The sequence below is a fragment of the Elgaria multicarinata genome, chromosome 9 (genome assembly GCF_023053635.1).
Source record: "Elgaria multicarinata webbii isolate HBS135686 ecotype San Diego chromosome 9, rElgMul1.1.pri, whole genome shotgun sequence".
NCBI classification, from domain to species: domain Eukaryota; kingdom Metazoa; phylum Chordata; class Lepidosauria; order Squamata; family Anguidae; genus Elgaria; species Elgaria multicarinata.
In genome coordinates, this window is record NC_086179.1 from 27,101,531 (window position 1) to 27,128,945 (window position 27,415).

Here is a 27,415-nt window from a genome sequence, read left to right on the forward strand (position 1 = left end):
TTGAACTGCTTTCTCATGAAGGACAATATTGTAGTAATCAAAATAATTGCACTGGTGTATTCACTGATATCAGCTACTGTCAAATATGTTTACATGACCAGAGACCAGTGTACTTACGATTATAAGTAATAGATGTTTTGATACATGGCTATGCTGAGAGATGGCTTTCCTTTCCCTAGCAGGAACAATCAATTGCTTCCTGGGTAGAAAGAGGAAATATTCTTCATGCCCTTTTTGTAGCCTTTCCCCTCTTCACCTTCTGTCCCAGAATTCTGTGTCATACACAGTTTTATCCTCACAAAATAATATTGAAATATTTTTTTGACTTTAAGCCGTTTCATGGAAGGATGGGGGAGAAATCATTTTAATTCAAACTTATCCAATTTTGCGCTTTCGAACTGCTATGCAAATCAAAACTCAATTATTCTTTGAAAGCTGCAGTTCTCCAAATTTTGCAATGGAGTTCGCCACTCCAGAAATGCATACAAACACGCGTATATTAGGGGAAATAACATAAAAATGCAGTATATTAGGATGCAAATATTATACTTGCTTGCACAAAATCTGCATGTTAAGCCAAAATGCATTCAAAAATGCATGTATTTGGAGAACAACATTTATGAATTTTCACGCAAGCTTAAAATAAGTTTCTGGAAAGTTTGGGTGAACTGAATTTAAGACTGGAGAAAATCTCAAAGTTCAAAATGAACTGAATTTAAGATTGGAAAAATTACAAACTGAGAGAAAGCGAAATTGACAGATTCATCCATTCCTAGTTTAGCATGTTACACAGCAACAATCACCACTAAACTACTCAATGAGCACTCAACTTGATTGTGGCATATGTATTTTTCAAAATTATTCACACTTTTTAGGAGTGTTCAGTTTTTAGGATTGTATATTTTTAAATCTGCATTTTTTTAAAAAAAGTATTTTGCACATAACTTTTTGTTATGTTCCTCCCCTCCCCATTATTAACCATAAATATATAACTTTCCTTACTTTAAATACTGATTTTCTACTTCCAATATTTTTCTTGCATTCATTTTGCAGCCTATTTACACCAGTTGCTGGGGAACACAGGGGTGCTGTTGCACTCATGTCCTGCTTGTAGGTTTCTACTGGGAAACTGGTTGGCCACTGTGAACAGAATGCTGGACTAGATGGACCCTGGGTCTGATCCAGCACAGCTCTTTTTATATTCTTAAGACTTCCACTATGCTTTTCAAGTTTCTGCTGAGTACTTTGAAAGCTGCCTTCCCCAACCTTGTGCCCTCCAGATGTGTTGTAACTACGATCACTTCCCAAGCAAATGACTGGGAATGCTGGGAGTTGTAGTACCACACATCCGGAGGACACCAGGTTGGGGAATGCTGTTCTAAAGCCTCTACTTTAGAAGGCTATTCTCAGTTTCAAGATAATGGGCCATTACTTTTTTATATAGTATTCATCCTCAGTTTTGTGTATCTCCTCCATCATTTTGTCAAAGCTTTTATTTGCCTGTACACAAACCCTCAAGCCCTGCAGTTTGCGTAACACCAGTCTTTCTGTTTATGAAAAAACAACACACACGTCCTGATAGTTCTATTTTCCAATTCTCTCCCCCCCAACCCCACAGATACAAATTACCAAAACAAATAGCTACCACTTAGAAGAACTCCAATACATAATATGTTTTCCCCCTAAATTTGTTGATGTGCCATTCCTGCAAAGAACTTTATATCATGAAATGACAGGCTGACTCCTATGGAATATAAATGCCTCGGGTTTCCAAGTTTTTGTTTTCCTTGTAGCATTAATTTGGGGCTGGGTCATTTTCTGGAGAGACCTGGCAGATAGGTAGGTGCTCAACTCCTCCTCCACCATGTCTCATCTGCCCTCCCATTTCAGTGGAAGTAAGCTGGTTAGAAGGGAAATGATTTCAGAAGCGGTCTGCAGAGAACATACAAATATAGAAAGCTGTCTTGTACTGGAGTGCTTCTAGATTGAAAGCTCTTAGTACTACAAATTGAAAGGCATTGTGCGCCCATTGGGTTGTTTCCCCCTCTTAATTGTTTTTCTTTTAATGGTAAGAAAAAATACATCATCAGCAAAAAAACACAGGAGTGTTACAAATTAAAGGAATCGTCATTAGGATCCCTCCACAAAACTCCTTGTTTTGAGTCAGGACTATTACAGGATAAAAACCTCCTCTGGGAGTACTCCTGACCAATATTTATACAACAACAACAACAATCATATATTTATTTCTTTTCCACCTCTCCTGGATACTTTAAATACAAAAATACCACAAAATGCATAAAACTGATTAAAAACATAAAAAACTGATACAATATTAAAATAACAATCAGACATCTTAAAATTCATCTGGGTAGGCCTGCCAGAAGAGATCAGTCTTTATGGCTTTCTTAAACTCAGGAAGACTATTAAGTTGACAAATCACCCCTGAGAGGCCAGAAGACACCTTAAACCATAGCTTTAACCACAGTGCATAAGGCTTTTTGCTTTATTCACCGTGTTTAAAACCATGGTTTAAAGTGTTTTCTGAACACAACCCATTTTTCTTGCTTAACCACCATAGTTAAAGCCGTAGTTTATGGTGTCTCCTGAACAGGGCCATTTTCTTCTGTAACTGGCAGTGTCTCTAAATTCTCAGCAGAGGCCTTGTTCAGTACTTGCTACCTCAGATCCTTTGAACTGGAGATGCTAGATATATTTTATTTGTTTATTTTTTAAGGTTCCATTGGGCCCGTTTAGACAACATGCTAAGCCATGGTTAGGCCACTAACCCTTTTACAGCAAACGTTTAGTGAGCGTGTTTAAACTGTGGTTATGTAGCCACCATGGTTAGGAATGCTTCACACAACATACTTAGTCATACTAAGCCACGATGTTTAGCTCAAAATGCTTAACCAGCATGGCTTAGTGTCTCGTCAGAACAGGGTCAATATAAAACATCGTTCTTTCAAGGTGGCCTATAGACATAATACAATAGACCACAATTATTATTATTATTAAAAAAGCAAGGGAACAGACACGCCAGCAAACAATAACTCCCTCAACATACCCTTCAAACCACTGCATAAAAAAACTCAACGAATTCCAACTGGGGAACTTGCTGCATTCAAAGCATGTGTACTATCATTACGATTTCCCTCTTGGCATTTTTTTACCTCCCCCACTTTTCTCCCCTCAAGTGCGGGAGGCCAGCTAGCTTGGAGGAGACGGCCATGGCCATGAAGGCAGTCTCCTAACTTGGTCTCCCAAAGGAGGCCTGCCAGTTCTGCTTCTTGCCTTGTGGTGGGAGGCAGTTTTCTCCACGCTCTCACCCAACGAGAGCAAGCAAACCAACGAAGAAGAAAGAAGAAATGTCAGGGGAGGTGACACTCTTCTGAAACAGGGAGCTGGATCACAAAGGGGACATGGAGCAATGGTCCCTCCTGGGCTTCCTGTCCACCGCCACCCAGGCGCCGGGGAAGCCCCAACCTCCTGGTCTCTTCTCTCCGCAACCTCACAGGCGCGCCGGAGAGGCCCGAAGAAAGGCTCCTTGCCCTGGCCCAGGTTTCCAACAGTGGTGGTAGCAACCTCGTGCTGGCAGATGCCAGGCGAGGCAGAGCAAGCCCCTGAACAACAACAGGGTTAAAACCAGGGCGTTCCTCTAGCCAAAGTGAGAATCGTGCCTGTAGTCTGATTGCTGTTCATCAGGAAATCAGTAAGTGCAGGAGACATTAAGCGCTCCTCCCATCTGCTGATCTTCTCCTGTAAATGCCTCCCTCCCCACTTTCACATTCCTCTTATCTCTGCAAAAGGAGGGCTGGGAGCTGCTTGTTTGCCAATTTAACTTCTAGTTCCTTTCTAAGTGCTTACATAATCAAATTCCAAGAAGCAAAAGTGGAGCTATAGCCCAAATGTTCTTTTCGCCTTCTTTTTTTTTATAGTCTTATTTGCACATTCTTTTATCTATAGCATCGCGTCAGCCCAGGAATGGTCAAGCAAATGCCACGCATTGCAGCATAACCCCGGCTGCTAGAGGATGCATTGCTCGTATTGACTCGAGAAACTCTCTTCTCTCGCTGAACATCAAGAGGCAAACCCGAATCTTGACATTTAGCCCAAGCTGTCAGACTCTATGTTGGAGAAGTCAGAAAAAGAGAAGGGAATATTTCACACAGATTTGTTGAGGCTCGAAGGACAAATGCCAAAGGACTGGGCTGAGAATGGGAATAAGAAGAGCAGGTTTGAAAGCTTTTAAAGCATTACATCAGAGGGTACATCTTTCAAATCGCCAATGGCACAGAGATGCACAGAAATTTGCATGTGGTGAAATTTTTCATTTCAACACAACTCATACACAAATCAACCAGGCCCATGATGATGGAATTTTGGTCAGGTTGGCAACCCCATAGACCTCTTATAACCACCAGGAAAACTGGGGAAATTGGGTCTTGGCGCACCATGTTAGTAGAGCATCCAGAAATCATTCTCCTTCTGCCACCATTCTAGATGCTTTGAAGCATCACCAAGCAGTACATGGGCATCTGTTTCTACCTTTTATCTCAAGTACCTGCTTGTAAACAGATATTTAAACAGATAATTCCCGAAGCTCCTCAAGGCTGGATGAACCAGTGGTCTTACTCTCTGGAGCTGTTCATACAACACACTAACCCACACTCAGTGGTTGGGTGTGGGTTGTTGTTGAACCATGGTGTGTTTTTTTATGAACTGCAGGTTAGCTTGTTGTGTGAACCCAGAACATTTTCCGCAGGGTGGCTTGTTAACCATGGGTTCTTAAGGTAGCTTGTTTGAGAAAAATAAGCCATTTCCACTATTGGAAATGGGATGTACCTTTGGTCTGATTCACCAGGGCTCTCTTATTATGTTCTTTCCAGCTGCACTTTTGAATAGGCTTTAAAATATATTTTCGATTGCAAACATTTGGCCTACCCCACCTCCATGTCTCCATCCCTGTTTTGCCAGCTGTAGTTTGTAATGGTCTGCTTGTGCAACAGTTTTCAATGTGCAGGTTTCTTTCATTCTGCCTCTCTGGTCAAAGCCATCGCAGCAAGCTACATACGGAAAACATCCAGAAATCTATTCTGAGATAACACTGTTTGCTTGCTGGGGTTATTTGCATTGTGTAACTTAATGTGGGGAGAAAAAAAAAACATTTTAGCAAATATACATATATATTTTAATTTCTCATTACACCATGTCGGTTGTGTTGGTTTTTGAGCTTAGCTTTAAAAATAGCCTCTTTGGTCCTTTCCTGGTGGTCACTTCCAAAGACATATCGGATGTGCTGGGAGCGCTGGACCAGTGCCATATTTATTTCACACATACTGTAATACACAGTGGCACCTGTGAGTTACATAAGAGGCCTCATTCATATGGAAGTCTTGGGTTTGTGCTCCTCATGGAGGCTAAGAACAAGTTCAGACTGTGTAAAGGAGAGAAATATTGAACCAGTGGCAAAAAAGAGAGAAAGATTTCTGAGCACCAGCAAGTTTTTCTCTCTTAAGTAAAAAGTCCCTTGAGTTTCAGTGACCGTGTTTACATAACCGTAGTCCATGGCTTAATTAATCGATGCCTTCTGAGATAGTTGATTGTTGTTACAGATGAATCCAGGATTATGGTTTAACTGTGGGTTGTTAACCATGAACAACCCATGAAAATAACTCAAGGGTTGTTTTTGGGTTGGGAACTGTGGGTGGTTCAAACATGGGCTGTCATGTCAATTGTGGGTTGTGGGTGGGTTGTTCCATCAGGCAACAGAGGTAGATCTTTGGAATCTCAAAGGCTTCTGGGATATGGGCTGGGAGCCAGTGAGGGAAGAAGAACAAAACAACCCAAGATTTGGAAAAACAACCCACAATAATGCTCACTCATCTGGCAGCTGATTTGTGGGTTAATTCAACAAGCCATGGTTTGTCGTTACGTGTGAACAGGTTCAGTGTGTGTAAAATTTGGCTATGTCCATTTACCCTTTTGATCCTAGGCTAGTCCAGGGTACTTCCTTGCATCGTTTGGACCAGCTTTCTTCAACCTCCTGCCCTCTAGATGCTTTGGACTTCAATCCCCATCAACCCCAGCCATCATATTTAGTAGCCAGAAAACCTGGGAGTTGTAGTCCAAAACGTCTGGAGGGTACCAGGTTGGGGAAACCTGATTTAAACAGGAAGCTACCCTGGCGTCAGACCATTAGCCCATCTAGTCCAGTATTGTCTCCTCTGACTGGCAGTGGCTCACCAAGAAGGGGCCTTTGCCAGCCCTGCTTCTTGAGACTGCAGACAGAACATGGACCATTCTGTAGGCCAAGCATGTCGTTACAGCTCGTCACCACACATCTGGGATCATAGGAAGAATATCCAAGTAGAATTGAGCCCTGACATTCTGTCTCTTTCTCGCTCTTTAAGAAAAGAAAGGAAAAAGATACTACTGGGCAGGTTAGTAAGTGACACAATAGAATTGCTCTGAGTTGAAATTTGGGTTTTTGCTTTGCTGTTTATTTTATTTATTTATTTATTGAAACATTTGGATCCCACCCCATATCACTGGGATGTCAGGGCAGCGTACAGATAAACTCAGAACAATGTAAATACAGCTTAAAAAGTATGAAATCGTTCATGAACTTGTGAGGAAAGCATCTGCCTGTATACAGAAACATGACACAAGGATGGATTCCTTCTACCCATCACCAATTATTTTTATTTACTTTGATATGTGTCACTTACATGACACCGTTTCACTGGCAAAAGCATTCAAAAGGTTCTCTTCTGGTGCCCTTGCATAACAGCCTGTGGGCCTATATATCCTCTCTCCCTTTTACACCCCCAACCCCCCACACAATTCTCTCTGTCTGGTGGATGGGAAGCAAATGTTGTACACGACAAGCTATTGTGAGATGAAAAGCACTGCCTTGGCGACAGCAGAAGTTCTTGCAGGGGATCAAACATTTATCTCACAACCTGTCTTGGCCTGTTTATGGCGAAGAGACTGTGGCAGGTGGGGTTGGCTTTATTTTACCACACTGAGCTCAATATTTATGGGAAATATTAATACCTACTTGAGCCTAACTAATGCTGCTGTCTCTCCACGCACTTACTAGGGAGTAAGCCACATCGAATACAGTGGGGTTTATTTCTGTGTAATCATGTATAGCATTGTGTCGGAAGGTTGAGGGCTTTGTTGAGGAAAGATCCTAATGGAGAAACACCTACTTTGCATGAAGAATATGAGAAGAACCATGCCGGATCAGACTAAGGGTCCATCTAGACCAGCACTCTGTTCACACATTGGTCAACCAGCTGTCGACCAGAGACCCACAAGCAGGACACAAGCAGAGAGACTAAAACAACTGGGCATGTTTAGCCTGGAGAAGAGGAGATTGAGGGGAGACATGATAGCACTCTTCAAATACTTGAAAGGTTGTCACACAGAGAAGGGGCAGGATCTTCTTCTTCTTATTTATTTATTTATTTATTTATTTATTTATTTATATAGCACCATCTATGTACATGGTGCTGTACAGAGTAAAACAGTAAATAGCAAGACCCTGCCGCATAGGCTTACATTCTATTAAAATCATAGTAAAGCGATAAGGAGGGGAAGAGAATGCAAACAGGCACTGGGTAGGGTAAAACTAACAGTATAAAGTCCAAACAGCATCAAGTTTTAAAAGCTTTAGGAAAAAGAAAAGTTTTTAGCTGAGCTTTAAAAGCTGTGATTGAACTTGTGGATCTCAGATGTTCTGGAAGAGCGTTCCAGGCGTAAGGGGCAGCAGAAGAAAATGGACGAAGCCGAGCAAGGGTAGTAGAGACCCTTGGGCAGGCGAGAAACATGGCATCAGAGGAGCGAAGAGCATGAGTGGGGCAATAGTGTGAGATGAGAGAGGAGAGATAGGAAGGAGCTAGACCGTGAAAAGCTTTGAAGGTCAACAGGAGAAGTTTATATTGGATTCTGAAGTGAATTGGAAGCCAGTGAAGAGATTTCAGAAGTGGAGTAACATGTTCAGAGCGGCGAGCCAAGAAGATGATCTTAGCGGCAGAGTGGTGGACAGAAACCAACGGACTGATGTGAGAAGAAGGAAGGCCAGAGAGAAGAAGGTTGCAGTAGTCCAACCGAGAAATAACCAGTGCATGAACAAGCATCTTGGCAGAAGAGACAGACAAAAACGATCGAATCCTGGCAATATTATACAGGAAAAAACGACAGGATTTAGCTATTGCCTCAATATGAGGAATAAAGGAGAGCGAGGAATCAAATATAAAGCCAAGGCTACGAGCTTCCTTGACCGGAGTAAGCGTAACTTCATTGACAGTAAGAGAGAATGAGAGATGAGGAGAAGGTTTAGGAGGAAAAACAAGCAGTTCAGTCTTTGCCATATTAAGTTTCAAATGATGATGAAGCAGCCAAGCTGAGATATCTGAAAGACATGCCGAGATACGATCGTGAACATCAGGAGAAAGTTCCGGAGATGAGAGATATAATTGTGTATCATCGGCATACAGATGGTATTGGAGGCCATGAGATTGAATAAGCTTACGCAAGGGCAACATGTATAAAGATCTCTTCTCGATCATCTCAGAGTGCAGGACACGGAATAACGGGCTCAAGTTACAGGAAGCCAGATTCCAGCTGGACATCAGGAAAACTTCCTGACTGTTAGAGCAGTACGACAATGTAACCAGTTACCTAGGGAGGTTGTGGGCTCTCCCACACTGGAGGCATTCAAGAGGCAGCTGGACAACCATCTGTCAGGTATGCTTTAGGGTGGATTCCTGCATTGAGCAGGGGGTTGGACTCGATGGCCTTATAGGCCCCTTCCAACTTTACTATTCTATGATTCTATTATTCTATGGTGCAAAAGCACCCTCCCACCCATGTTCCCCAGCAACTGGTGTATATGGGCTTCCTGTCTCTGATACTGGAGGTAGCACATAGCCATCAGGACTAGTAGCCACTGATAGCCTCCTCCTCCAGGAATTTATCTAACCTGCTTTTAAAACCATCCAAATTGGTGGCCATCACTACATCCTGTGGTAGTGAATTCCACAGTTCATGTGCTGTTTGAAGAAGTGTTTCCTTTTATCTATCCTGAATCCAGCAGGCCAAATCCTGCCTACCTGGGGTCCCTATCTGATCTATCAGAGATTTATTTATTTGTTGCATTTTTATACCACCCAATAGCCAAAGCTCCCTGGGCGGTTCACAAAAATTAAACCATTCAAAGTATAAAACAAACAGTATAAAAACATGGTATAAAATACAATATAAAAGCACAACCAGGATAAAAGCAGCAGGAGTGCAGCAATACAAATTTAAAATGCAAATTTAAAACAGCAAAGTTAAAATTAAATTCATAGACTGTTAAAATGCTAAGAGAATAAAAAGGTCTTCACCTGGTATCTGAAAGAATATAGTGCAGATGCCAGGCAAACCTCCTTAGGAGTTCATTCCACAGCTGGGGTGGCACAGCAGAGAAGGCCCTCCTCCTGGTAGCCACCTGCCTCACTTCCCCAGAGTTCCTTTGATGACCATGCCCCTCTCCCCCCAATCATTTAGTGGTTTCCCAGCTTTTGTGCAGTTTTCCTCCCGTTCTAAAAGGTTGAAACGCCTCTCCTGAGGCTGAGTTACTGGCAGTAAGAGCTTCAAGCTAGTATGTGCCTTTGGCCCCGCCCCTTTGGCCCTGCGCCCCTCCCATCCCTGGAATGGGACCCCTGAGAGCTTCTCCTACATTTAATTTGTCTCTTAGGCTGAAAGCGGTTCTGCGCTCGTGCAGTAGACGGTCAAGTGACCTGACCTAATATAAAGTAGCTTTCTATGCATTAAGTGCGAGTCTTGACAAGACACGGCTGATCGTAGCCGACTTGAACAATATTTTTGGTGGAAAGGCTGGATATAAATGTAATAGACAAATATTCCCATGCCGGTTTACAGAATATTTCTTTATTTTGCTTATTGTGTTGTGCGGACTATACCTTGAATCTCTTCCCGCTCACCCAGCCACCCAACCCTGCAAGTTACAGGTCATCGAAACATTTTGAGCTCTTGGAAACTTTAAGGCAGCTGGATGCTTGGCTCTGTACAAGTCCATTCTCCAAAGAGAGGCACTCTGTTAATTATATAAGAACCAAAGCATGCATATACGCTCACACACAAGCCCACCCCAGCTGATTTGCTGCATACTATAGCATATTTGTCTACTAATTTGACCCTGGAATAGAACACTGAAGCATTTCTGTTCATTGTTCAAGACTGCAAGGTTTGTTATACAAAGAAAATTATACAAAGGGCCCTGGGACAGCTTCGGAGTAATTCAAACGTACGTGGTATTTAAACTTGAAGAATTGATACTGTCCTAGGGACACAAGCCTGTAAAACTGGAGGGAGGAAAAAAATATCACTGGATGTCTATTGAGGCAGGTTCTCCGGTGCACCTGTAATGCTTCTTTGAAAAACCTGGAGCTCTTTAGCTGCCAGTTTCAGCTCTAAAGGAGCGGGGCTGCTTTTAATCCAAGCATGAAAGCAGCAAGTCAGCACAACATAACCAGGCACTTGTTTGTGTTATCCTGCAGATCTGCGTATTGGAAAGATTTTAAAGAGGTCGTAGTTATACTGCTGACTTGTTAGCCTGAAGAGTTTCGTTCTTAAACCTGGATAAACTAAATATAGATTGCGCAAATCTTCTCTGAAGATTAGCTGCTACTGGTTCATTTACACTGGGTGAAACTTATTCACCATTCTTTAGCACGGAATTTTTTTTTTTTTTGGCCCTGTTTTACGTAAAGTAGCATATTACGTTGTGTACATTCTTCAGCTTCATGGAATTTGAGCATTTCCAGGTACGTTTAAATTGTACCTTTTGCTTATTAAGACGGCCTTACTGATTAGTCAGGAAAAGTTAGTAGACCACAGACATTTTTACTAACACACCTACCTACAATGCCTGGAATGGTTCAGTCTATTCTGCCGCCACATCCCTCTCTTATTCTGCTTGGGGTGCTTTCCGATAAGGCTTTTATCTCTTGGTTGCCCTTCCTCATTCATGGAATTTTACAGTGGGGTCCAGATGTCTTCTTCTGCTCGTAAAACTCCCATGCTTTCCCACCACTCCTTCCATTTTTTTTCTTACTACAGAAAACCCATAAAGGAAAAGAAAGGCAGGGCCTTCTTACTGTTAGTGCTAGAATTGCTCTGTCAGGAAGCACCCTAGGCCATTTATTTATTGTATTAAAAAAATTGCACTGGCTGCCTGTATGTTTCCAAGCCTGATTCAAGGTGCTGGTTCTAACCTATAAAGCCTGACATGGCTTGGGACTGCAATACCTGACAGAACACCTCCTCTGACACGAACCTACCCATACGCTGCGTTCAACATCTAAGATCCCCCTCCAGATGCCTATTCCGAGGGAGACTCAGCAGATGCTCACAAGGGAGAGGGCCTTTTCAATAGCGGCCTCCCAATTATGGACGCCAACATTGCTATCTTTTCGGTGCCAGGTCAAGACGTTTCTCTTTTCCCAGGCAATTAGCAGCATGTGATGAGTTTTAATCAATCCTGGATCTGTTTTAGCTTTGATTGATGGATCAAAGTTGTTTTTGGATGTATGTTGTCTTTGTGTGTACTGTCTGTGGTACGCTTTTATGGTTTTAAATTTTGTATATCATTTTCAATGTTTTACTCTTTTGTGAACCGCCCGGAGAGCTTTGGATATGGGGTGGTATAGAAATGTAATAAATAATAATAATAGTCACATTTATCACTGCTTTCTACAGAGTTATCAAAGTGAAGAACATGCAGCGTCATTACCGCCAACACAACAAGAAAATGACGAAAACAAAAATAAATGCTAACCATCAAGAAAACTACACACTCTCAGTGCACTACAGACCCTACCTGGCTGGGTCACACTTCAGGGAAAGCCTGTGTGAAGAGATGGGTCTTAAGAAGATATCTGAATGTCTGAACTGTGGGGGCTGGTCTAATGGCACTTGGTAATGTTGCAATGCTAAACACTACTCCAAGTGCTCCTGAGGCACCCTCAGAAGGGCTCCCTCTGATGATCGCAAAGATCAGGCAGGGACATAAGGGGTGAACTGATCCCTAAGACATTGGGTCTGTTCAGATGACACACTAAGCCATGGTTAGGCTGCTAACCCTTTTGCAGCAAATGCTTAGTGAGCATGTTTAAACCGTGGTAATGTAACCACCATGGTTTGGAATGCTTCACACCACACGCTAAGTCGTATTGGGCCTGTTCATATGACACACTAAGCCATGGTTAAACCGCTAACCCCGTTGCAGCAAGTGGTTAATGAATGTGTTTAACCCGTGGTTTTGAAGCCGCCATGGTTAGGAATGCTTCATATGACACGCTAAGCCATAATATTTAGCTCAAAATGCTTAACCACCATGGCTTAGCATGTCATCTGAACAGAGTCATTCTGAATACTTATCCTTGAAGCAGTAAAAACCGCATGCTTGGCCATCTGCACAGCATGGGACGTCTCTGTGCACAACAATTAAGCCTTGCGTCTGACAAAACTTATACGTGAAGGGGTGCTGGCAGTGAGGTTGTGAGGGTCAAAGAGTGCTCTGAAGGCACCTGATGTTCCACCTTTGAAGCTCTCTGGTCAGCTGTAACTGATCAGTACCTCCCACCTAGCTGCTCAGAGGCCCTCAGGAGCAGGACGAGATAGGAATATAATAAAGAAACAGGGGCAGCGAGAGAAGGGAATCTTGGCATTCGCTACTGCCCATCCTTTGCCAGTTCAGTGGTCTGTCAGAATATATCTGATCTCCCACACTGGTAATCTAACAGAGCTAGACCCAATTACCCTTTGTACCGGTTTGTTATCGTCACCAGCTGCAGCTTGCTCGCAAAACAATGGGGAACAACAGGAGCTTCAGATGACGAATGTGTATTTCATAAGGGGCCACTGAGTCATCTCCCTGGTTTCTTGTTCTGTTTCATAGACCAGGTGTGTGTGAGAGCAGGCTCAGCTTTGTGATTGCCAATAGGCCAGCAGCCATAGCTGGAAAAGGAAACTGCTTTTTTGTCTGCTCTCCTAGATGGAAAGCATTCCGGCTCATGCAAGTCCCTGTTCTCCGTTATGAAAGACGTTTAGGAGAGTGGGGAGAAGGAAATTGCCTTGGTAAGTCAGAAGGGGCCAGTCCTTACCCAAGAAAGCAGATTTGGGTAAACTAGAACACAAACAACAACACTACTGTCTCTGTTCAAACTAGGCTTGAGCCAAAAGTTTCCTGGTAAACTTCTTTTGTCTCAAAAGTGGTGCCATCTCACCTTCTTCATTCACTTATTCTGTCCTTTTTCTTTGCTTCTTTGTTGTTCTGACAGGTGTGTGGCTTTCTATTCCTGCTTGGTGCCTTTTTTAAAAACTCCCCCCTCTTCACACACACACAGTGCCAGATTAAAGGCAGGAAACATTGCCCTCACTCTGAATTGGCTTCAGCTGTCATCACACATCCAAATCTCATTGGCTGCTGTATGCCATCATGAAGTCAAATGAGAGTGAAGGCGATGCTTCCTGCCTTCACTCTAGTGCTGCCTGGTTTAAAAAGAAGGAAGAATGGAGCCTAGCAGTGAATGCATTTCCGGGTTCTGCCAAGTGGTGCAAACACTTTCCTCCTATTTTCATGGCTCATCCAAATGCAGTGAAAGTGGCCCTCTCTTGCAGCCTGCGTAAAGGGCAGCGAAGTTGGAGGGACATTCTGTCTGAGTCTTAATTTAGACTTACTACAATTTGGTGGGAGCAGCCTACAGCTTATATGTAGCCCTCACTTTCAGATGGACACCGACAACGTGTGGATGTTGGGGGGGGGGTCTGCTCCATACCCCATGCATTAGTCCTACGTGTGGAGGTATGCCTGAATAGGCCTATAGTGCTTTATTGTTTATGCACGTGCAACTTAGATTCTTCTTGAATCTGGTGCGCATGCATCTAACTTCTAGAGATTCGGAAGGTGGCAAGAATGTTAATTCTAGTGCATGTTGCACACACTAGTATTTTTTTTTAAAGAAAAAAAAAGACATCTCATAAGGGGTCAAACTGGATGGCCTTTCAGTCCCTTCAGATTCCTGGTTGTTCAGGCACTGGCGTTGTTCCTGGAATGCACCCATATCTTTCGAAAGCAATGTAAAACTGATTCATGGCGAGAATGATTGAGGCCTAGGCTATCATGTCATTTTTTCTGAGAAATGCCAGGACGGCATTTCATCACTGTCAGATTGATGTAAAGCACACTGAACTGTGTGCAAATGTGCACCAGAAATGGGGAAACCACTAGTAATAGACTCTCTGGAATTCTCAACCATGTTTTAGATAAGGAGTTTACATGCCATGCTCTGTCAGTTGTTTTGCATGAGAAAGAACAGGGCTGAAGTAAGAATGGAGCAGCTTCATTCAAATTAGCGCTTTTCTAATGAGAAAAGAACCTTCCTATGTGTGGTATAGATAATACAGATGGTGTTATGCGAGAAGATGCAGGTTAATATCCATCATATAATCATTGCAAAATGGAAGTCCAATACCGTGATGGAAAATACCCTTCTTCAATAAGCTATAGTATATTTTAAAAGATAATTTCCTATGCAAGGGAGAAATGGTAGGAACAGACGTAAAGGAAAGATATGCTGGTATTGTACTGAAGACAGAAATAACCCAAGCAGAATAAGCCAAAGGATGTTGTCGCTTTAAAGTGATAATCAACATTTTAAAAAGCGTATTCTAGGAATTGTAGGGCAATCCTTTGCTGTGTTCAGTGGAGTCCTGCTAGAAACTATTCATGCTACGCAACTCTACCCACACATTCTACCTCAAGAACAACCAAGAGTTCTGTAGCTCCTTAAAGACTAATAAATTTATTCTGGTATAAGCTGGTAGGCATCAGTAGGCTTTTCTACAAGAGGCATTTATCATGCATTTGTCATTCCCACTCATTTTTTTTTACAGGTTCTGTAGACAACATTGTGACCCTCCAGTTTTGCTTCTGTATCTAGCCAGCACTTCCACTGAGTCTTTTTTAGAGCAGGGAAAATGCGGGATTTAATTCTGAACGCAAAAGAAAATGCACTATTGTCTACATACTTGTTGCAAACCAGTCAGTCAAGGGTTTGGGGAACATGTGGCCCTGCAGATGTTATTGGACTGCAACTCCCATTACCCTTCACCATTGGCTATACTGGCAAGAAATAAAATTATTATTATTATGCTTCCATGTGTGTGTTGTGGGAGATGTTTGTATAAGGGGAATTACCTCTAAGAAAGGGTTAAATACCCAGACTCATTGGACTTACCATAATGAACTCTTTTAATCTATTAAAGGTTTGTCCTCTCCACTTTTTAGTGCTCTTTCCCCCACACCCTTTGGTTCTTTAGTACCTCTGACACCTACGAGACCCCTGCTCTTTCTCAGGGATGGAAGAATACAGCCCCTCTGCACTCGTTGTAAGGCAAAGAATTACAATGATTCTTCCAACAATTTAATGCTTTGTTTCATTAATTCAACAATTTAATGCTTTGTTTCATTAATTTTTCTGGGGTTCTTCTCCACCTCGAATACCTCTGAAATGGATGCAGCTTCCAATTAAAGTAGGTGGGTTTGGTTTTCCAGACCTAGCTTTGTACCATCGGGCCTACCTAGTGTCTTATACTAAGTTCTGGTCATCATCTGCTCCCTCAGAAATGCCACCATGGTCAGTTCTGGAAGCCTTATCATTAGAACCATTCCCAAATGAACAGTGCTCGGTTCTCATTATATCAGAATAAGTAACCCCCCTCCTACAATTTTGGCTGCTAGAGGGATGTGAAGTATAATATCACATCAATTACAGTTTGATCTATTCTCTCATGCTAAATTGACTATATGGGGAAACCCAGAGTTAAAATTGGGAAAGAAAACATTTCTGTGGAGGACATGGGCAGAGAATATGTTTTTTACTTTGGATCAATTAATAGGCTCAGATGATAAGTTTTTGTCCTTTTCAGATTTGTGTGTTAAGAATAATTTACCTGCTACAGCTCAATGGCAATACTTGCAATTGCAACACTTGCTGGAATCTAGGTTTGGTCCAGCTGCTTTTACAGCTTCAGAGTCTCCAGCATTGTTAGAAACACTTTCAACAGCTGAACTGACACGTAGATCCACAACCCATATATAAAGCAGCAAGTAAACACTATACTCATAGTTTAAGACTAGATTGGAATAGAGAATTGGAGTACCCTATCTTGCCTAACCAATGGATGGTTGCTCTAGCATCTGTATCTGAAGCTTCTGTAGATCTTAGGTTATGTCTCACTTGGCCAAAAAAAAAAAAATGTTTCCGGTCTATTGGACTCCACAATGCCTTTTCAATAAGGGTTTGTCTAACTTGCATAACTGTTGGAGATCTAATGCTTCTTTAACTCATATGTTTTGGCAATGCCCAGTAGTTGCCCCCTTTTGGGAGGAGGTTATAATAAGGATAAACTTTGTACTGAAACAATCTATAATATGGAATAATGTACATCTCCTCCTAAATTACCTACCGGCTTCTTGGAAGTTCACCTGGTCAGTGCAGATGGGTCTTCAGAGCCCTTATGACAGCCAAAAGACTTATATTATCACATTGGAAGGACAAATTCACCTCCCATAATGCAATGGATCAAGGACCTAACAACATCATCAACTTTTGAACGAGTGTTATATAGACGCAACTTGCAAGTGGGTAAATATATGGATATTTGGTCTGCTTTTTTTGAAACCTTTGTATAACTCTCTTTTTTTTTAATGGTTCATACGATGGAAATGATGATAATTCTCACGCTGTTCTGTCTTTTTGCTGACTGTTGACTTTGCCTTATCTATTTTTTTAATCCATAGGTTTTCAATAAATAAAAAATATTGGGATACTCAAGGCATATAAAAGCAGAGGTGAGCACCGGTGCACACCGATTTGTACATGTTTGAGGTAGTAGACCATATGAATGACCCAGTGCCTGAGCATTTGGGTGCATGAGAGGGAATGTGCAAGTACAATCTTGTTGTGGCTCCCTGAGCAGTTTAATATTTGCAGTTGGAGCTTCATTGAGGCTACAACCAATTCCTTATTCATGTTTTAAAGAGGGATACCTCTGGCCCCTGTGAGACCCCCGCTCTTTCTCAGGGATGGAAGAATACAGGCAAAGAATATTATTCAAGCATTCTACAGGTGCAGGGGCTTCCTTCTGCTTATATGTGTGTGTTTTTATGTATTCAGATCAGAATGCATTCATCCTATTGACATGTAGAAATGGCTGAAGATATATCTAGGAGCACTTGTTCTACATTTGCAAAGGGGGGATCTCAATGCTAGCATATGAACATGCATAATAATTAGGATGTCTAATTAAGCTGAAACATCATGTCCTTTTAATTATGCAATTAAGATGTCGAATTACATAATTAAGGCATGTAATTACATGATGAAAAAATGTTATGAAATTTTATACTCCTTCGTGAAATTGCATTTTAAACTTTAAAAAAGGCCCAAACAAAATAGAACCTTTTAATTTATAATAAATTTCATTTGCTCCTTACTAAAGCAAAGGCCTGTATGGCAAAAGTAATAACATATCCAAAAGTTAGCCAGGGAGAAATGGTACTAGATGTTCACTTCTGGAGGTATGATGGGAAGATTGTTTTTATGTTTTAAGTATTGGACTGAGATTCTGGGAGGGCCAGGTTTCATGACTAGTTCTGCCATAGATTCCTAGTTTGAGTCTGAGTATGTTCCGAATAGAGAAGATGTCAGCTGTGAATTATAGTGATTTGGCTGGCACAAGACCCTGTATCATTATTTATTTTTATAGCTGAAGACTCCAACTTTGCTAGTGAATATAGCAGTCTAACATTCCTGAAATCACTTTAATATTTAGAGAATGAGATCTTTTTCAGTTAAAATATGCAGATGTTTGGAAGTCCAAATTCAAATGTGGTTTCTTCATTGTAAAGATAAGATGTAGTTGGACATTAATAGTTCACAAATTCTTTGGGGTTTGTAACCAGTCCTCATAATAATGTTAGCTTGTCTTTTTAATTTATTCATTACCATACTGCTTACTGTTATACTCTTGTTTCATGGAGGGAGCAATCCTATGTCACCCCGGACAGCTTCTGGGGGGACATACGATTGTTCAATTCCCAGGCTCCGATTTGTAGATAGGTTTCCAAGCTTGGAGCCAGGAAACAGTGCTCGCCTCCCTGTCTCCCTCCCCTGGTAGCTGGCATGGAGAGAACTATGCCAGCTACCCCTCTGCACTCATAAAATGGAGTGTGGAGATGGAGAGAAGGAGGCATTCCTGGGAAGTGGAAGGGGAGAAGACTGGGGATGTAGGCCTACAAGGTCTCCTCAGCCATCCCCCTCCTCCTTCCCTCCCCCTCCCTGAAGCCTCTACTAGATGGGCGAAATCACCCATCTAGCTAAAATTCAAAGCGGGAGGTGCAAGGTGCCTCCAACTCTGCATGGAATACTCTTAAGCCTCTTGAGTTCAGAGGCTTACGAGTAGCCAGGGTGCATCTCATAGACTGAGGCCTTAGCTAGACCTAAGGTTTATCCCTGGATCGTCCCTGCCTGCTCCCGGGATCCCCTGTGTGTCATTTACATGAACAGGGATGACCCCGGGACGATCCCAGGATAAACCTTAGGTCTAGCTAAGGCCTTACTCCTTTAATATACAGAAACCAAATGTATCTGTTATCCTCTGCCAAAGATCTTAGGATGTGTCAAAATCTATTTTTGTATTTGATATTATTTTAGTACCTAGTACATTTCTGGCACAATATAAATGAATGTTTCGACATTCCCAGTTCCAAAGGCTCTGGTGGTTGAGAACACATCCATTAAAGCACATACTAAACAGAGCAAGGAAAACTTAGCAAAAGTTGACCCCATTGTCTCTGACCCCCTTAAAAGAAATAGTTATCTCTGTAGTTTGTATGTGCTACAGGTGCTTATTTCATAATGCTTTGACATGAGATCTATCTAGCCTAGAAATCACCAAATATTATTGCTGTCTGGTGGGTAACGTTAGCCTTGAGTCAAAAATTGGTGGTCTTGTATGAGGTGTTTAGTAGGCTTATAATTTATTATAGACACTGTCATGACTCATGTAAAGGTGCAATCTCTGGACTTACTTACCAGCTGGCAACCAAGAGGAAGGAAGAGTTTGTGCGAATTGTAAAACCTGCGGATTTTATTTATTTTTTTGGCCTAGTTTGCTTTTGATGACAGATAATAATGGATCTCCTGCCACTAGGATTAAGTTAACTAGGGCTTAGTCTGATGTTTTTAGTGTAGCCTTCCCCAACCTGGTACCTTCCAGATGTTTTGGACTTCAAATCCCATCAGCCCCAGCCAGCATGGTGAATGGTCAGGAATGCTGGGAGTTTTTGTCCAAAACACCAGGAGGGCACCAGGTTGAGGAAGGCTGGTCTAGTGATTCGGAAGAATTACTGCTTTCACACACTACCTTGAAATTCCTCTAAGGAAAAGCATGTATGGTCAGCTCCAAAGGTGATGTTACAAAAATTACGTCCTGACTTATTCAGTAGTATCAGCCAATGCAGTGTTACATGGGGCGGGCTCAAGATTCACTTTTCAATTCTCCCATGTTGTGTCTTGCTTTAATTTGTTGATTAGTAGCTGAGCAATCATTTAGTCAACACATCTGGCATAAGTTAAATGTGCAGTGACAGTATTTTGGCAGTTCTACTACTGAAACTTAAGCATTTGTACCATAGCTGCTTCTCGTAGTTTTTGAAGGATAACTTCATGATGATGATGATGATGATTATAAATGATGAAACAAATGACTTGTCTTTTGTACTCCTTTCCTTTCAAAAGCTAAATTATTGTTTAAATGTGCATCTTTCACATCAGTTCAACCTTCTGTTCTTTCTGATTTATGTTGATGTAGACTCAGGTTGAAGTTTCCAGTCCTTCTGGTTCTGAAGAAAGGCTATAAAATACTAAGTTACTCATATGTATGTTTAGCAATAATTTATTAAATATATATGGCAGCATCAACAAACAGCCTTTGCGTGGCTTCCAGAGCAAAAACAAATAAAACATTAAAATGAAAATATACAATAATTAAAAACAGAAAGCAATAACTATGCTGCAAAACTTGTCTTCTAGTTGGAGACAGAATAAAACAATTAGCAATTCAGATTAAAAACTGGACTAAAACATTGGGAACCCAAGAAAGAAAGAAAGAAAGAAAGAAAGAAAAAAGATCTGAGTGAATAAAAAGGACTTTACAACCTGACACCAAAAAGACTATAAAGAAGATTCTAGGTGAGCCTCTCTGGGGAAGCTATTCCATAGCTGTGGGGCCACCACAACGAAGTCCTTGTCCTTAGTAGTCTCACATGGAACAGGACTTCCAAAGGGGATATTAGGGTTTGGGTAGGTGTATGGGAGAAAGCAATCTTTCAGGTAATCTGGTCCCAAGCTTTTAAGGGGTTTATAAGTTAAAACCAGGAATTTAAATAGAGCCTAGAACTAGAATATTGGAGCAAGCAAACACTGTGAACCTAAGGGGCCAGAGGAAGCTGAAATATGTTAGTGATGGGATTCCCAAGCACACCCACACTCACATTCAGAAGTACTTTCACTTATGGTCTCATATGAGTTTAATTTTCAATTTTCTTACATCTAATAATCACACATAGCTAGATGCCACTAGATGATAACACTGACGTCCAAGGCCAAAGGGCAAAATATGATGATGGAGGAGAAGAATAGAGCTCTGAGCAGGACACTCTTTCAGTGATGAGAAAAAGATCCAATGCTAATCCAAAGACCCATTGAGCCTGTTGGAATTTGCCTGCCTGGTAGACTGATTAACGAGGTCTTGCTTGGATGATGCAGAGAGCGAGGGGGAGCTGTGGCCCTCGGTGGTGGTGCCTGGTGTCAAAGTGAAAAATCTTCAAGATCACTGGTCTAAGTGGCCCACAACTGCTAAATGTTTAAAATTCTGATTTTATCCAGGTGTATTTGGCATTTGAGTGCTGGCACTTGGTCCCCAGACTTCTGTTTTGAGATAAGGCGATACCAGGCCTGGGAATCAACATCTAGGGGCTGTCTACACGTGAGGAAAGCACCACGGTGGCTGTGGATAAGTGCCCCATTGGTTAGATGATGTAGACACAGGTTCGTAGCCACCGTGGGTGTTCCCCGCAATGCTGCTTTTTGAAAATGTCGGGGATTTACCCCAACATTTTCAAAGGGAGCAACGTCAACACGGTGCTTTTGCCGTGAAATGTCACACCGCCACCAATCAGGGGCCAACCTGGGGTGGAATCTTTTGGAAGGTGACCAGCGATTGGTCGCCTTCCACCAGGAAGAGGGTAGGGGTAGCTCCGGGACCAAGAAGGCCACTCAGAAGCCCCGCACTCCCTCCTCAGCATCAGGACTACTCAGGAGAGAGAGAGGAGGGAGATAGTGCCAACCTTGTGCTGTGAAGACAGCCCCTAGTGTAAGATTGCTGACAGATGCCTGCCCAGTCTAAGAAGTTCATCGCACAAGGCTGAAACCCTGCATCCTTATCAGGGCTTTCTGCTTCCAGATTCTTTGCGGGTTTATGATGGGCTCCTCTACACAGGGGACACATGATTTTAATTGAAAACTTCTTTACTATATGTTTCATTATACAGTGCCATCTAGTGCCAGTATTGTAGCACAACACTGTCGTTTCACACTGCTGATATCTCGCATTAATGTTTGTTATCTGCTTATCTCTGATCTTTTAAAATGTGGGATAAAGCTCAAAAAGTGCAGGGGTTGACGATGTCATGTAAGGGACTTGCAAACTTCTATGAGTGGCCAATCGCGAGCTTGCAATAGAAGTCTCATGTAGAAATGTTTTCATACTGCAGACTTCCCAAGGGAAGGGGTATCACACTATTGCTCTGCCTCTTCCATTCCAGAGCCCTCCCTCTCTTAAGTCCTGGGGTGGCTTGGTGCTAACCTTATTTCCTTCTTGTTTTGTAGGTGCTCCACCTCTGGGTTCTCCAGGCTGGAGAAAGTGGCCATCCGCCACCCTCCAACTTTGCCTTTCATTGGAAACCTGCTATTCTTCCGCAAGGTAAGATGTTCTTTGAGTGGCGTCTTTTCAAGAACGATTTAAAGAAAATGGATGCATATCTCTACCGACATCCTGCCTTTTGAGCACGTTGAAGCTCAAAGTAACATGAGTCCACGGGATAGGGGTTGAAAATGTTCAAGTTCACAATAATCTTATTTTTTAACTACAAATCTGGTTAAAAACAACTTACCTATCAGAATCCTCAAAGTCGACTTTCATTGAGGATTCTACCCACTGCGGTTATACACAGACAGATTGAAGTTTGCAAGCTGTGCGTTCCAAATGCTCAGAAGAATGCAAAGAGACTTGGGATGGGGCTTCCAATAGTTAGAAGCCAGATTCCTACAAGCGTCGGTACCTTGGGCAGCTCCTTTAGAGTTCTGATTGGCTCTGCCTGAAACTTGGAGTGGATTCACTGCCCCACCGACATTGGAGCCACCAGCCTTCACTGCTGAGGGTGAACCGCTCTCTCTCCACCCTCGGAGGTGGAGATACAAAAAATCCCCTGGCGTGCCGTCCCAGGGAAAATAAGCTTGGAGCTTAAAAATGCGCCCCATAAATGTGGGCAAAACCGGTGATTGCGCATGAGTGGCTCGCCATAGGCGAGGAGCCAGTGTGTGCCACAATTTCAAGTGACCCACATGTGCAGAGACGATGGTGTGGATTTGCCCTTTGTTCGTTTTTGACTTGATGAGTGAAATCGTAACACTGTAAAGTGCCCGTGAAGTGGCTTTGGAATCTTTCTGCATCTACATTATCATACGCTTTCCTTCATTCTCCATCCGAAGCCTTTCCTTCTTTCCTCTCTCTCCCCCCCACCTCCTTTATTTTATTTTATTAGCCAGGCTGTTGACAGGCTGCATGCCGCTTCCCTGCCTTGAATTTTAATGGAGACATCACTCTTTCTTTAGCCTCTCCTAGAGTGGACAGGATATTCTTTGTTTGCTCTATTTATTCCCGTCTGGCCTACTTGTAACTCCTGGGCTGCTGCTTCTGAGTGGCCCACTTCGGTTGAATGGGAAATGGGGCGGTTGTTGGGAGCACGGGGAGGAGACTGGGCAAGCTTTGTCATATCTAGGTTTTGGTCTGGCTGGGCTGAACTGTTTTATAGCTGTTGGGGAGGATGGAGGGGGCGGGAGGCAGGGGCAGGAAAGATAAAGAAAGTGCCTGCCTGTTCCTCACTCCACATCTGCCAAAGAAACACCCTTTGATAAGGAAGTAAAGACAAACAAAATGCAAAGCTGTACGGAGTAACTGAAATCAATCCTCGTATAATTTTGGAGCTAGAATGCTAGTGCTTCCCTCGTTCAAGGGGCAAGAAGCTGTCGAAACTGGAAACTGGAAGCAGCCAACGGAATAGGATGTTTTTAGGATGTTTTAATTTTAATTCATTTTTATGTATTTTATACTTATAGTTGTTCCCTGCCTCGATCCAAACGGAGAGGTGGGTTATTATTATTATTATTATTATTATTATTATTATTATTATTATTATTATTAGGTCTTTAAAGAAGCAAATGGTGAGCTGAAGGGGAAAGAAGTGGAAAACATGTTTTTCTGTGGTCCTAGTTTTAATTACAGAATACAAAGAGAGTAAAATGCCCACGTGTGGTTTGGAGTTGCTCCTGCAGAGACGGACAGAATGGCAGTGAGGGGAGAGTACGTACCTGCCACTTGTCCTGACATTTACATGGAAACTTGAAAACAGAAAACTGTAAAGCTCTTGTCATTTAGAAGAGAACGTGCAGTAAAAGCTCATTACCTTTGCATAATTGTGTGAGCCAACAGTTCACTAGACAATTCATTCTTGCCACATTGCCATATCTATCTATCTATCTATCTATCTATCTATCTATCTATCTATCTATCATATATAAATTAATGTTTCTAATTTATCTATAGGGGAGGAGAATGTACCTAAATTCTAAGAATCTTCCTGGCCAGCTTGGTTGGAAGATGAGTGTTTCAACAGTTATTCTTTGTGTACTGTTAGCAACGTGCAATCTAAATACCCGCCATTTTAATATTTTTCTTCAGCCAATGTTTACCAGCCTCCACATGTGAATACAAATTCAAATAGTGGATAGAGTTCCGGGGAAGAAAAGATTTTAATTGTACAAAACCGGGAGTGATTCACACTTAAAAATCACAAATTCTTTAGGGGGGAACTTTGGAGAGGTGAACATAGGCGTGTGCAGCACATTTCATTAGGGTGTGCACTCAGGGATTTTTTTTAAAGGTGAACAGTTATTGAATATTCAGTCATAAAGGACATTATTTTTATTTGTTTATTTATTAAACAATGTAGACACTGATGCCCTACTCCGCGTTTAGCTTGTTTGACTGCAGGAGGGCCCAGAATTGGTGAGGCTTTATGGTGACACTAGCCAAAGAAGGGGCTTACAAGGCATTATTAGCCTTTGGGGTCCTTCCTCCTGGCCTATTTGAAGTTTGGCTCCTGGCAGAGAGGCTCCAAGCAGAGCGATTCCTTTTTGCTCCTGCTGCCAGAAGCAATGGGGCGCTGGGTGTGTGTGGGAATCAGCAGAACAGCTGGAGGACCATTCTCACAGCATCTCAAACCTCCTCTGAATCCCTACGCAATGCCCCCCTCAATTTGATGCTTATTTCCTGAGACATTAGGGTGTGCCTGAGCACATCTGACACACCCTTTGCACACACCTGTGGAGGCGAATATGGGACAAACCTTGCCGGCATAGTCTGCATAATTACCTAGAATAACTGCTATCAAGAGTCTGCATTTATGAAGTAAAATATAACTGCCCAATCAGTCATCTTAGGTTGACTCCTAGCTATTGTGAGACTGATAGTGTCTTATACCCCTTTGCTTGTGAGCACACAGATTTTAAAAAGTATGGATCACAGTACTACATCCTCTTCTGGAGATCTGAAATCTTATACTGTTTTCTTGCTCGTCTCTCCAGCCCGGCCTGTGAGAGCAGCCCCTCTCAGCCAATACTGTCATTTTTAATTGGGAAACCATTTTACTTCCCCTCTGATTTTTGTGATGGCCAAACTTCACAGCACCGGTACCCATCAGGAGGTTAATGAAGTGTGTAACAGAAACAATCTTCCAAAGGATGGCCAAGATGCTCTTTGGAGGAGAGAAGCAAGATGTCTAGTATATTTAATACCACCCAATGTGTAATAGTCATGATTTAATTTAGTAATCATTAGCATGGCAATTTGCTTTTGTAAAGTGCTTTATTATCACTCTAACTGCATTGATTCTCAATGATCTTCCGAAAAGAGGCCTTCACTGCTCTTTTACAATAATGCACCTTGACCTGAAGGCCTCTCAAATTCTAGTCCAGCTCTCTGAGAACATTGGCTTTCTCTAGCTGACTGTGAATGCATGGATCTTTCCCTTCCCATAGTTGACTAAGGGATTAGGACTGTCTCCATGTTTTGGAGGGCCATTAGAAGAACCATGCTGGATCTGACCAAAAGCTTCCAGGAATGCCAACCAGCAGCCTGTGGGGAGCTCACAAGTAGGACATGGGTGATATGGCATCTTCTTGCTCTTGTCACCCAGCAACTGGTATACAGAAGCATGCTGCTTCTGATCCTGGAGGTAATATATAGCCATGAGGACTAATAACCATTGATAGCATTCTTCTCCATGGATTTGTCTAATCCCCTTGTAAAGCTATCTAAATTGGTGGCCATCGCTACATCTTGTGGCAGCTATGACATTACACATCTGTGCATGCTGAATTTATGTTTATAACCGTATTCTTGTTTATAGATCTATGGCTTGGTAAGTATCTCTAGGGTGAGAATGGTGAACTGATTGGGTGAGAGAGTGAGAAAGAGAAGTGAAGTGTGTGTGTGTTATATAAACTGGGTGCTGTGCCTGTGGGAGGCAGACAGTGACAAGATGACAGAGGATTTAGATCAGAGATAGGGAAATGATCTGGTAGAGTTGTGGGGAGAAAGGCAAAAGAGTGAGTCAAGGATTCAGTGAAGGTCTGTGATGTTTGTGAGAGGATTGTTTGAATGTGTGATCATCTATCTTATTTGGTAGGAGAGATCATTTAAATGAGTTATTTGTTTATTATTCAACAACTTATTATTGTAATTAATAAAGCTTTCATTGTTGATACAATCCTACGTCTCCTGCTTGTGACTACCCAAAGAGAGAGTACTGAATAAGGGTTGGGCTTGAGCCTTAAAGGTCCTGGTGGTTGCAAAACCAAGGCCGTAGCTAGACCTAAGGTTTATCCCGGGGTCGTCCCTGCCTGCTCCCGGGATATCCTGTGTGTCATTAACATGAACAGGGATGACCCCGAGATGATCCCGGGATAAACCTTAGGTCTAGCTAAGGCCTAAGTGCATATAGGAGAAGGTGATTCCTGTTGGGGGTGAGAAAGGCCTTAGAATTCTTACCAGGATAGAGCTAGGAACATCTCAGCAGTGAATACTGCTGTTGCGTTTCTAGCTCTATCCTGTTGAGTTTAACTATACTCCTTCTAGAAATAAATCCTTTTATCTGTCCTGAATCTCTCACCATTTAGCTTACGGGATGTCTGTGGGTCCTAGCATTATGGGAGAGGGACTTTCTCCACATACTACATAATTTTGTATGCCTCTATCATGTCTCCCCATATCATGGTCAAAATGCCCACAGTGGACCTCTTCCTTGAAAGGGTCACCTCCTCTTCTCAACTGTTGTTACTGCCAATTTGCTTGTCCTTTCCCTCTGGATCCAATCTGCACAGACACCAAGAGGGTGAGATGAATGGAGGTCCTTCTCCTTCTGCTAGCTACAACTTGGAGAAGGCAAGTGAATAAGCAGCAATAGCAAGGAGGATCAGCAGGGCCAGAGGGCTCCAGGGATTGTCAGTGGAACCTCTTCTGGGGATTACCGCTCACCCTGTTCCCCAAATACCTTGTTGTTGACCTCACTCAGTGCCCTCCCCAACTCCAGCTCCAGGTTTTCAAGGGCTCTTGGGCAAGATGCCCTCAACAGGGCCTCTCCTTCATTGAGTCTACCTTCTGACCACCATTGTCATCAACGGCTCTTGCTCCTTGTCCTCTTTCTCATCATTGCCACCACTTGCTTTCTTGACAGGCAAAGAGCTGGTGAGTAGGCAGTGGGAGCTACTGCTCCTCCTCCTCCTCACCACCACCACCATTGCCTGGGCCAGCGCAAGAGGCAGGTGAACATGCAGATTGTAATGGTGGAACAACTCCAAGGGGCTTTTCTGCTATCCACAGAGCAGTGAGGAGTTGTGTTTTGGGGTAACCTCTTTTAACCCTTTTACTC

At 42.5% G+C, this 27,415-nt stretch overlaps 1 protein-coding gene across 1 annotated transcript in view; it reads left to right on the plus strand.

The window, feature by feature from the left end:
* Window positions 1–27,415, plus strand: part of TBXAS1 (thromboxane A synthase 1) — a 290,659-nt gene that overhangs the window by 46,641 nt on the left and 216,603 nt on the right. Inside the window, exon 3 of the mRNA XM_063133347.1 lies at window positions 22,035–22,128. Coding sequence (XP_062989417.1) covers window positions 22,035–22,128 — 94 coding nt within the window. The remainder of the gene's footprint in view (window positions 1–22,034; window positions 22,129–27,415) is intronic.